This window comes from Xyrauchen texanus, chromosome 9, assembly GCF_025860055.1.
Source record: "Xyrauchen texanus isolate HMW12.3.18 chromosome 9, RBS_HiC_50CHRs, whole genome shotgun sequence".
In the NCBI taxonomy this organism is placed as follows: Eukaryota; Metazoa; Chordata; class Actinopteri; order Cypriniformes; family Catostomidae; genus Xyrauchen; species Xyrauchen texanus.
The window spans coordinates 38,352,018-38,364,728 of record NC_068284.1 but is presented as its reverse complement, the minus strand read 5'-3'; the positions used below and the strand labels follow the sequence as shown (position 1 = coordinate 38,364,728).

Genomic DNA, 12,711 nt, shown 5'->3' with positions numbered 1-12,711 from the left:
AAGGGGGGTTCTTTTTTTCAAAAAGTGGACCTTTTTGCAGTTTTTCTCCTCCTTTTGTATTTAATTATGAGGTTCAAATACTTCATTTTGGTGACCTTTTATGCACTAACTAGATGTCTGTATAGTCCTTTACATAAATATTTATTCAGGGCTGTGAAATTCTTAATAAATAAAAGTTTTTGTTTTTTAAAATAATATCTGTCCTTGAAGTAATCCAAAAGTAATCAGTTACATTACTTTCATATTGTGGTACTTGGATTACGTTACCGAATACTTTTTTTTATGAAGTAATTTGTAACTGTAACAGAATACATTTTTAAAGTAACCCTCCCAAGCTTATGTATAACAACAACCTTACCCTGTTTGCCAGTATTTTTGAACATATGTTCAATATTCTGCGACAATGACGCTGCTGCCTGCTTTCTCTTCCGTCTCTCCTGCTCTTTTCACCCCATACTCACTATTTGGTTGTACAGCCTGATATAAAAACAGTCAAAACACCTTTTTTGAAGCTTTGTCAATGACTAAACACTCATTCATTAGATGTATGTACATCCAACTTCACTCAACTAGTACATACTCGTGACCTCATACATCCTCACACTATCAGTGAATCGGTGCAAAATAAACTCATAACAGTTAATAAATAAAGGATAACATGACACGCATAAAAAACACTCAGACTAACTCACATTAAGACATAACACTCTCACATACTAGGCATCGTAAATCAATTAAATCATTCCACATAATTTACCTCAAGCGGTCTGCTTTGAAGTTCTCAGAAGAATAAGATGCGCACCGAAGGAGAAGCATTTCCATTGGCTCCAGTCTGCGGTATTGGCCAATCACAAAAGTCGATATTGCACAGCCAATATCACTGAATATCCAACTATGTTTTATTATTAATTACGCTACGTTTATATGGCTATTATATTGTAGACTATTGAGTGTATAAAATATAGAAATTGTTTTTATTAAAAATGAAATCTATATATATATATATATATGTAACCCCCCCCCAATATCATATTAATTTGAAACAGCAATCCAGAATATTTGTCACAAGCATTGATTAAAACAATAATCACATGAAAAAAAAAAACCCACTTAAATTCTGGACCTTTGGCAGTGAGTGGGGGGGTGGGGACCACCCGAACCCCCCCTGCCTACGGGCTTGAAGGCGGCAGCATCAATTGAACAGGCCTCTCAATTCCAGTGTCAGAGTGAGGCTGGAAAATGGTAATAACCTAAAGTATAAAGTATAAATGGTTTTTGCCACAAAAAACATTACCATACTAATATTGTTAATTGATGTGGAGGGGGGAAAACCCTATAAAAATTACATCACATGACCCCTTCATCAGAGGGCATGTTTACGTATTTCTTCTTCTGTTTTTGCCCTGGGAGAAATGTTTTGCTCTTTTTATTGCAGTGCCAATCTCCTCACAAAACCCTAAAAGTTTTGGTTTTGCATTCACAGTACTCTAATTTTGAATATCTAAAAGGGGGTGGATTCTTCTTGTCTGTTGCACTGATCCACCCACAGCCTCTCCCAATGGATCTTTCTCTTAGGGAACCCAGTGTCTATTTTACAGGGACCGTGTTTCTCTCCTCTCCCTCATGTCAGCTCTCTCCGCTGGTTGGTTCTGCTGATTAAACTGAAACTGTCCTCTCTTACATCTGCAGATCTCTCCATCTCCTCCCTTATTCATCTCGCTTGTCATCACGTCTGTAAAATGCTGTGGGGGATCTGTCTGTCTATTTCCCTTCAGCAGAGACCATTATTTACCTCCACATTAATAAAAAAATAATCAAACTCTTTTTGATCATGTGAGGAGTAAACTGGTCTTTAGGTGTGAAAGGAACTAGTTGGTGTGTCATCTTAAAGGAATGTTCTGGGTTAAGCTCTATCAACAGGATCTGTGGCATGTGGCTGATTACTACAGAAAATAATTTAACTTGTCTGTTCAAAGCTATATCCAATTGTAAAACTGGTTGAAATTATTTTCTGAGGTGGTGTCACAGATGTTGTCGATTGAAGTTGTATTGAATCTAGAACATACAATTATAATTCAAATGTGTTTGGAACAACATGAGGGTGAGTAAACGATGACAGAATTGGCATTCTTTGGTAAACTATCCCTTTAAGAAATGTTGTTTTGAGGTATACAATTGAAATTCTTTGACAATCATGACCATTTTTATATGTCAGAGGTGTGAAGTGCTTTACAGTGCCTTCAGTAATCAAAACAAAAAACATTGCCCAACCAGCTTCCTGCATTGAGTCCGACACATTGGCTATGTTTGCTGACAGATACACACAGCACAGCTGTATAGCTGCAGTACAGCAGATGCCCTCTGACCTGTCCACCAATCACGCTTACTCATCTCAGAGAAGAGCCAGAGATATTTAGCCAAATCATTAAACAGCTATAGCTGTGAGACCTTCAATACAATTAAGCTCTCTTTGAGTCATTCTGGGGTCAAATAAAGTCAAATGTATATGAGGTGCTTCCTGATTGCTTCAATTACTCTCGGAATGCATGTATTTGGGTGTGTGTTGCGATTAGTATATTTCTCAACTGGACAGCAGGTCTCTCGTATGACCAAGTTATTTTCTTAAATGGGAAATAACGTTGCTTAACAACAAATCGGATGCGCAAACATGCATACACACCCATGCAGATAAATCACAAACATTACTGTATATGTTTTTATGCATCAGTCTTGGATGCTCAGACAAGCCGCATGTCATGTTAAAAACATATTGCCCTATTTTAAAAAATATTACTGCATTTGTGGACTCATACTGTATTTCAGTGTCAAAGAGAAAATTGTGTGTTTGAAAGAGACTCTGACACCTTGCATAGATTTTGAAGCTCTTGGATGGCCAGAGGTTTTTGTGTGTTTATGGCAGAGATAAGACATGTAAACAGATTGTAGTCTTAATGTAATATCAGATCAGCTCAGCATTGACTGCTGTCTGACAGGCCATGTGAATTAGCAGGCTAACTTTAGCTGCTGTATGCTCTGTGTGTGCATATATTCAGGAAATAACAGAGCTTTGAGTCATAGACTGGCTTTCCCCCTCAGGAAAATCTTAGAAAGAAATGGAGCTGAGACAAGTCAGAGATTTTCCATTTGGTGTTCCTGGCATCTTTCTTACTGCATCTTTCCATCTAGACCCTTTCTCCAAATGTCAAAAGTACTGTTACTTTGAAACAGATACTAAAATAAAAATATATCACAATACCATTGTTTATGCAGCACCAGTTGTATCGAGCTCAATTCGAATGATACAAGACTGTTTTTAAATGCTCACACAGGAATTTGACATATTTGGGAAAAAATGTATGCACAATTAATCTGAAAAAATCGTGATAGGTCCTAGTGTGAGTATTAAACCGTAAAAGAATGCGGTTGAATTAAATAGTATGTCTGCGTGTGCTGAGCACTTTACAGTGAATGTGTGAAGCCGCTCATATGCTAATATCACCGCATTAAGAGCATCACTCACACTCTGCGTGTTGTATAGGCTAAATTACAGAACAGAGCGCATATTCACTGTGAAGCACATAGTGCCTGCAGACTATACTTTATTTATATAAAATAGAATTTTGCGCTTTAATAATCACAATGGGCCATTTAAACAACTGCTAATCCGGAGGTGTAAAAATACTATCAAACACGCAATCTGAAAGGCCTTCATGTCAAAATAAAAGCTTAATTCAACTTGCGACAGAAATATGTTAATACTGTATAGTAAAATGAAATATTCACCAAAATGAATTCACCAATATTAATAATTATAATAATAATGTTTAAGCAATATGTCACAAGCAAGAGTACTGTTGTACTGAATCAATTTTTTATCAATTATGCCTATTTAATTTATAATTAAATAGGCATAATTGCAAAAGAGATGCTTTGTTGTGCAGCACTTTATTTGACAAAAAAAAAAAAAACATGAACAGACAAATGTTGTTTTAGATTTTGCTGTGAGGATCTTTACAGAAGCACTTTATTTGATTAGTAAAATGCAATTGTTTGTTGAAAAACAATTGTTCAATTTTCATTTTATTATAGTTGTATTAATTCCTTTGATTAGACACCATTTAATGCTGAAGTTGAATTAAACTTCAAAACAAGCTTTGAAAGCTTTGAGCGTGGTTTTGTGAAGTGTGGATGTGTGAGTGATGTGGTGTGCCTAATTAAAGGAGAATTAAAGTAAAACATTAATACATGCTGATTATTTAAATCTGCTTTCTGTTTCAGGTTCATTTTCCAGATGTGGAGAGAGTAGAGTGGCTCAACAAGGTGTGTGTGTGTGTGTGTGTGCGTGTGTGCGTACGTGCATGCGTGCATGGGCTGGTTTAATCAAAATATATCTGGGTCTATGCTAACCCAGAAATGTCTTCTCCAGAGCATTAACTCTCTCTGGTTCTCTCTCTCGCTCTCAGACAGTACAGCAGATGTGGCCATATATTTGTCAGTTTGTAGATAAACTTTTCAGAGAGACCATTGAACCAGCTGTTCAGGGAGCCAATGCACACCTCAGTACTTTCACCTTCTCCAAGATAGACATGGGGGACAAGGTACATGCAAATAACACACATACTGTATATATGTATATAGACTTTTACCTATAGCTACAGTATCTAAATGAGAACATACCATTAATTATTTTATTTTATATAAAGCCAATTATAATTACAACAGACTAATCCAAACCCTACCCCTAAAATAAAACATTTGCATGATTTATGTATTTATTAATCATGTTTACCTTTTGACTCTGATACACGCTTAATATGAAATCACTTTAATTTTGTCTGCAGCCTCTCAGGGTGGATGGAGTGAAGGTTTATACAGAAAATGTAGATAAACGACAGATTATTATGGACCTACAGATCAGGTAAAGTACACACAAATACATTTACCCATTGGGACTCATTATTGGAGCCTAGTCATTGAAACTCAGTTTGCGTATTGTTCTATTTGTGTAGTTTTGTTGGAAACACTGAAATTGATGTGGACATCAAAAGATATTACTGCCGTGCAGGAATCAAGAGCATACAGGTAAGAGTGTTTTTGTGTATGCATGGTTGGGATGACTTGGATATGCTTAGGTTTACTTTTTGGGGTGGGGTTTGTGTTAGTCTTTTGTAATCGTAAACAGCTATATAAAAACCATATGCTGCCCTGTAGAAGGAAAATGCAGAAACTCTACATTTCATCATAATAGTCAATTTTTATAAGTTTTAGTGTCAATGTTGCGGTAGTTACTGTATGCGTGTGTGTGTGTGTGTGTGTGTGTGTGTGCATGTGTGTGTGATAACAATCAGAGAGACCACACACACACAACACTGTTCTCTGAGCTTAGATGTGTGTTTATTTTTACGTTTGCTCTTGGGTTTGTACTGTATATCAGAAAAGCTTCTAGGTCCTGTTAGAATACAGTCAGACAGTGATAATGTCCATCTTTCTCAAATCTGAATGGGAGTGGTGGTGGCATAGTCAAGCAGTTAACTGTTAAGCAGAAGGTTGTCCGTTTGATCCACACAGCCACCATCGTGTCCTTGAGCAAGCCACTTAACTCCAGGTTGCTCTGGGGGGATTGTCCCTGTAATAAGGGCTCTGTAAGTCACTTTGGATAAAAGCATCTGCCAAATGCATAAATGTAAATGTGAATGCCGATTTTTTTTTTTTAATTATTGTTATTCATTTTTTTTGCCTATAGACAAAACTAAGAATGTACAGGAAGCAATGGGCCCAGGAAAGAGGAGGCCCGTTCAAAAAAAAACATTTCTGGGCCCTGTGAATTTTAGGTCCCTCAGTAGCACACATGTTATATTGAGCTCAAGTGCTAGTGTCAGTGAGGCATGTTCAAATCGGAACTGATTACGTTTTTCTGTTCATTTTACATTACTATTACATTTATTGGAGAAGACTTAACAATAAGGTTCCATTTCTTATCATTAATTAACATTAGTTAGCATGAACTAACAATGAACAATACTTATTAATCATTAATTAATCTTAGTTGATGTTAATTTGAACATATAGTTATGCATTTTTAAAATCAAAAGTTGTATTTGTTAACATTATTTAATGCACTATAAACTAACATTGAACAAAAGTATTTTTATTTACTAACAATTTGTTAATTGTTTGTTCATGATACCAAATGCATTAACTAATGTTAACGAATGGAACCTTATTGTAAAGTATTACCATTTATTCTTTTAGCAGATGCTTTTATCCAAACAACATACAGAGCCTTTAAAGTGTTCATTTCATCAGTATGTCATTACCTATGTTGCCTGAGAACCCATGACCTTGGCATTGTTCCTCTTCTTCCCAATGTACCTAGTTAGTTTCTTACCTGATATTTAATGCTGCATGTTTTGTGTAACTGTCTTTCATTTGCTTATGTTGTTTCTGGTGCCAAAGTTTTTTTTTAATCTTTTTATTTGTTTATGTGTAGCTTAATGGGGTGTTGAGGGTCATCATGGAGCCATTGCTAGGAGACATGCCTCTTGTTGGAGCACTGTCTGTTTTCTTCCTCAAGAAACCGGTATGAAACTACAGCGTACACACACACCAGTGAAAATGCTTTTTCTTTCAGTCTCTTAGTGTGTCTTTATCTAATCAGTTTTACTGCAGACCAGACTTTTTTACATAGGCAAACAAACAATGTAAAGAATGATGAGAATGTGCCTGCAATTTAATATACACACAAACAACCTTGTAACTCCAGAGGTTTTAACAATCAGAATCTTTCCTAAAACGCAAAATACTGCTCTGACCTGCTTTTCAGAAACTGCTGCAATCAAACAAGTTCTCAAAATCTATTTACCTTAAATCTGTCACAAAACTTAAATCTATTAAAAATAAATTGCTAAAATTAGAATCCTCAACTAGTAATGAAACAGCATTTTAATTGATTGTTTTTAATGGTGTTGAAATTAAAGGAACATAATTTAATATCTTTAATATCAGTGTCATAAACAGTTTTATAAGACCTGATTCGAATGGAGCAGGTGCTGTTTTAATACAATGCCGGTTGTCCAATTAAGAGGAAAGAGTCTAAATGGATGGCTCTGATTGGATGCTGGTGTAGATGATCAAGATAGGTTTTCACCTTAAACTGGATAATTGACAAAAAAATCTTTATCAACATTAAGATTTATGGTTTGAATGACTATAAAATGACTATAATTAAGGAAGAGTATACACTTAGTGAGCAATTTATTTGGAGCACTAAGGTCATAATAATATGCCTGACGTGGTCTTCTGCTGTTGTAGCCCATCCGCCTCAAGGTTCGACGTGTTGTGCTATCTGAGATGTAATTCTGCTCACTGCAATTGTACAGTGATTATCTGAGTTACTGTAGCCTTTCTGTCTGCTCGAAACAGTCTGGTCATTCTCCGTTGATCTCTCATCAACATGGTGTTTCTGTCTGCAGAACTGCCGCACACTGGATGTTGTTTGTTTTCTGTACCATTCTGAGTAAACTAGAGACTGTTGTGCATGAAAATCCCAGCAGATCAGCATTTACAGAAATATTCAAACACGCCCGTCTGGCACCAACAATCATGCCACGGTCAATATCAATGGCTACGTTCACAAAGTTAGTGTTTAGGATTGACAACCGCATTTACTTACAGGTGTGAGTCTTTAAATGTCCTGTTCATACAACAGCTTACAGTAGCGGCGTGAATACTGTCTGTGTGAACGAACAACCAAAGAAGCGAATTCTAACAGCTGGAACCATAGTGACAGTGACTGAAGTAAATATTAAAGATGGCGACGTCCAGAACATCGGCATGTCTTATCACAATAACGCCACGCTATTAAATAAACAAGTCCAAATGAGGCTTGTGTTCATTCGTCAGAAGATAATTAGCTGACAGCGCCTTTTGAATGCTTTTTAACCGAGTGCAAAGAGCAGCATTTATCACACGTAATCGTGAGCAGCTTCGGTGAAAGACAGTGGATGGATATTGGATGACACACAGATCATAACTCAGTTTGTTTCTGAGATAACGAAACCCCTCATGATTAACACGAGACATGCTTGTGTACAGTGCAGCGTGGCTTTCACATTATATGATGTGACAGACAACTAGTTGTCCTGTGTGGTTCCGTTCACACAGCACATGTTTGCCGAGAATGTGGTTGTGAGACCTGAAAATTTGCGGGTGTCAGTTCGGTTATAGAATGCTTTTGTCACACTCGTAAATAACCGTCCTGTGTGTGAACGCAACCATATTAAGCACTCAAAACTGGTCTGATAATCGCATTCTGCTGATGTGTGAACGTGGCCACTGAGATCACATTAATTCCCCATTCTGATGGTTGATGTGATAATTAACTGAAGCTCCTGACCTGTATCTGCATGATTTTATGCACTGAACGATTGGCTGATTAAATAATCACATGAATAAGTAGGTGCGCATGTGTTCCTAATAATGTGCTCAGTGAGGACACTCTATAACTGATGTTTTTAACCATTTTAATCACCTTTTTTGCAGTTAACTTTTTCCAATAGTCAGATTCAATGTAGTCTTTCATGTATGTATAATAACGATAAAAGAATGGTAAAATGTTTAATATAGTTTTAGATGTAGCATGTCTCAAAGCAGGACACTGCTTGACATATCATGTCAACTAGCCTCCTTCAGCCATAACTTGTTACATTTTGTGTGTTTGTCTCTGTCAGTTGCTGGATATAAACTGGACCGGTCTTACAAACATGCTAGACATCCCAGGAATAAAGTAAGTGACACATAAGACTACCGTACTGTATGTCGTATGAGTTTGTATAGATGAGTAGTTGTGTGTGTGAGATTATTTTGTGAGCAAATTATTTTATCAGCTTTTATACAATCAGGAAGTAGTCCAGGCAACATACATATAGTATGCTGTCGTATTTTAAGGTGGCACAGATAACATACTCTCTCACACACATTTTGCACATTGCAGTCTCAGAAATGTTGCTCTTCCTGTCTGACAACATCTGCAGATCCATGGAAACGCCTTCTTGTTATTGGGGGAAAATGGAGTTTTATCATAAAAGTTGCCCCATCATGTGTGTGAGAATTCAGTCCAAACATAGTTTAGTGTATTTGCCCCAGTGGAGTAACCTTAGATCTTTTATTTATTCCTCTCGCTTTCTCTCTCTCCTTTTATAGTCATATTCCTAGGTGGAGCTGGGGTTGTGGTTAAGGCGTGTAAAATAAGATTATTTCCTTTGTTACATTCTCTCTCTCTCTCTCACACACACACACCCTCTGAGTCACAATATATACCCTTTGCTGGTGTTACAGTATAGCTGAATTCATCAGATTTCTTTGATATCTGATCTGATAGATTAATTCGTAAATATGCAGTCAGCATGCTTTTGCGAATGAGCAGTTCTCTGTTGTTGACAAAGACATGTGGCTTGCAATATGTGAGTGCTTCACACAAGCTCCATCTCAGATGTAGATGCTTGATAGTTTGAACGCTAGCAAATTAGCTTTTTTTTTATATTTTAAATGTTTTAATTTTTAAAAATATATTTTGGGTAAATTTATAACATTGTACTCTGTATTATATTACCATGGAATAAGTTTTTAAAAAGTCAGGTACCACAGCTGAGAGGAGGCTTCTAATACAGCTGCTGATGGTGTGACAGAAAATTTGGCTCATTTCCCTCTTCTTACTGCTGTTATTCAGCGATCTATATTCTTTTGCAAAGATGTGAAAACTTAATCGTTGATTTTTTTTTTCTTTTGTTGTGGGAGCAAACTGTTAAAATACAAAATTTGTATTTTATCCCATTCACTGCCATTCAAGTTTACCCTGCTATGGGTCTACTTCTGCACTCCAACCCGGATATGTGAAAACGGTCCATTGAGCAGAAGCGGTTATAAAAACAACAGCAGCAAAATAGTGCCCTCAGTTTTTATGAACAACATGGCATAAACATGGCATTAAGCCTCAATCATTCGCTGCAACTACAATACTATGAGAACGCACAATATAATTGACAGGCATAAAGCGTCAGAGACCACAGCCCACGGACACATTTTTGTTTACTGTTTACTGAGTCTTGGGCAGTCACAGAGACTGGTGAGATATCTCACAACACTTATTTCATTAATATCTTTCAGTGAGTAGGAACATTTTGTGAATACCTTTCCAGGACAAATCACTTACACCATCTTTATAGTTAATAAATTACTATTTAAATTGTATTATTGTATCATATAACCATGCTATTATTTTATTATTAGCAATAATAATAATATATGACATATTTCAACAAGATTTAAATTGACTAAGTAATGTGATATCCTTTCACAACTAAAGTGAATACAAAAGAGGTCCACTAAAAAATCTATTGCACATTCCAGGTCCACATACATTGTGGAGGGAAAAAAAGTGCAAATAGAACTGGCTTCATGTTCATGAAAGATTTTCACTCAAGTTACTGTTCATTTTGCAGCTGCATTGTTAACAATAAAGGTTTTCTTAATAGGCTACACATTTTTTTTTATGTAATTCTTTTCTGTCTACTCTGTTTTATAATGATATATGTATTTATAGAAAAGATGCTTTTGGTCCCTTATAAAAACATTTAGAATTGAATTATTCCAAACAACGTCTAATTTAAAATAATAATTTCAGTTTTCGGGCCAGTGCATCCAGAATTTTCAGTTTCGGTCAAGAATTTTCATTTTGGTGCACCACTAAAAGCGTTGATACACAGCCAAGGTAATTATCACTAAAGACACAATGATGCATAAAATTCTGACTAAATTGTGCCTGCTCTGACTCACGTCGAGTATCAGAGGCAATTCTGATTCTCATTTGGTTCTGTGAAAATTAAATGGAGCATCAGAGCAGACTTAAATTTTGTTGTTGCCATGATAGAGCATATATTTCATAATTTAGTTTCATATTTAAAAGTATAACTTCATATTTTCATTAATTTCATATTTTTATATGCAGAATTATATAATTAAAAAATGACCTTATAACATAAGATATGCAGTTGTAATTGCTGTGTAAATACACCTAAATGCCACTTCAAATGCAGCTTCTGTGCCTCCTTTACAGTGTAAAGATGGTTTACGAGAGAGAGAGAGAGAGAGCGATATAAAGCTGATTAAAAGCCTTGTGCATTTGTTTGCATTTACATTTTTGACTGTTGAAGTTGAAATAGTTTTGGGCCATTTGAACATTCAGTCAATGTAAGCCTATGGGATTTTTGATTTTCCCTACAGGAAAAGACAGCAGTCAGAACAGTCTGAAGGCCTGTGCCAAGTTGGTGAATGTGGCTTGAAAGAGCTGTAAAATTGAAATTAATTGTCCAGCCAAAAATCTGAATTTTGTAAATGTTCAAGCTCCTCTTTTCCATACTATAAAATTGGATGAGGATCAGTGGCTGTCAAGCTACAAAAAGGGCAAAAAGTGATAGACTAATATATTGGCCAGACTAATTATTTGTCCGTTTTGAGATTATTGGCCGATAATTGTGCCCACTTGGCTAATTAACAGAAATGGTCATTCCTCTTAGTCTCTCTGTTCCAAAATCTACTGACAGACTTACCAATTCACATTCTCTGTTTTCAAGTAATGGATTTTGAGTAAATATTTTGTTGTCATTTTTTGTGTTAAATTGTATTGTATATATTAGCAGCATTATATCGCTCTCTAGATATTGGTATGGACATTGGCCATTCAAAAACCCATATCGGTTGACAACTACATAAGACTTGTGTGCTGTTTAACGTCTTTTGAAGCCATGAGATAACTGTAACACAACTATTGTGTGAGATAAAAACGTACACATGACTGCTCCCCCATTCATCCCTCCAATACCATTGTCAAATTTGCAGAAGACACCACCATTATAGAACTCCCGTAACAGTGAAACAGCCTATAGGGAAGAGGTTCAGCATTTGGTGGATTGGTGTCCCAATAACAACCTGGATCTTAACATCTCAAAGACTAAAGAGATGATAATAGACTTTAGAAGATCCAAATGCACTGAGCTCTTTGTCCTCCGAGTACTAGGAGAGGAGGTGGAGAGTGTAGCTCTTTAAATTCCTGGGAGTTCATATCTCAGCAGATCTTACATGGTCCGTTAACATCTCCCATCAGGTGAAGAGGGCCCAGCAGAGACTCTACTTCCTCAGGAAGTTAAAGCAGCTCCGTCTTCCACAAAAATTGCTGGTTAAGTTCTACCGGGCCACCATTGAGAGTCTCCTGACTTACTGTTGTACAGTGTGGTATGGCAGCTGCACTGCAGAAAACAGGAGGGACCTACAACGGGTGGTGAAGGTAGCACAGTGAGTGACTGGGACCCAGCTCACACCACTGATAGACTTATTCACTGGCTGACTTTTAAAGAAAGCAAGCTGTATTATAAAGGACCCATCCCACACTGTACATTGTTCTCTCCCCTCCCTTCTGGGAGAAGATATAGAACAATTAAAACAAATACAAACAGGTGAAAGAACAGCTTCTTCCCTAGATCTGTTAATTCTATTAGCCCCCCACGTCCCCTACCACATATACACACACACACACACACACACACACACACACACACACACACACACACACACACACACACACACACAAGCTGACTGATGTTTCACTGGACGAACCTGACAGCATATATGCATTAACTGCTGGTTATTGTTTTTATT

The 12,711-nt window shown here is 36.6% G+C and overlaps 1 protein-coding gene across 2 annotated transcripts in view; it reads left to right on the top strand.

Moving 5' to 3' along the window:
* LOC127649285 (extended synaptotagmin-2-like) overlaps positions 1-12,711 on the top strand; it is a 41,235-nt gene that overhangs the window by 8,987 nt on the left and 19,537 nt on the right. For both annotated transcript variants that reach the window (XM_052134329.1, XM_052134328.1), the window contains exons 2-7: positions 4,279-4,320; positions 4,464-4,598; positions 4,842-4,918; positions 5,010-5,082; positions 6,491-6,580; positions 8,730-8,785. In XM_052134329.1, the coding sequence (XP_051990289.1) occupies positions 4,279-4,320; positions 4,464-4,598; positions 4,842-4,918; positions 5,010-5,082; positions 6,491-6,580; positions 8,730-8,785 (473 nt within the window). The remainder of the gene's footprint in view (positions 1-4,278; positions 4,321-4,463; positions 4,599-4,841; positions 4,919-5,009; positions 5,083-6,490; positions 6,581-8,729; positions 8,786-12,711) is intronic.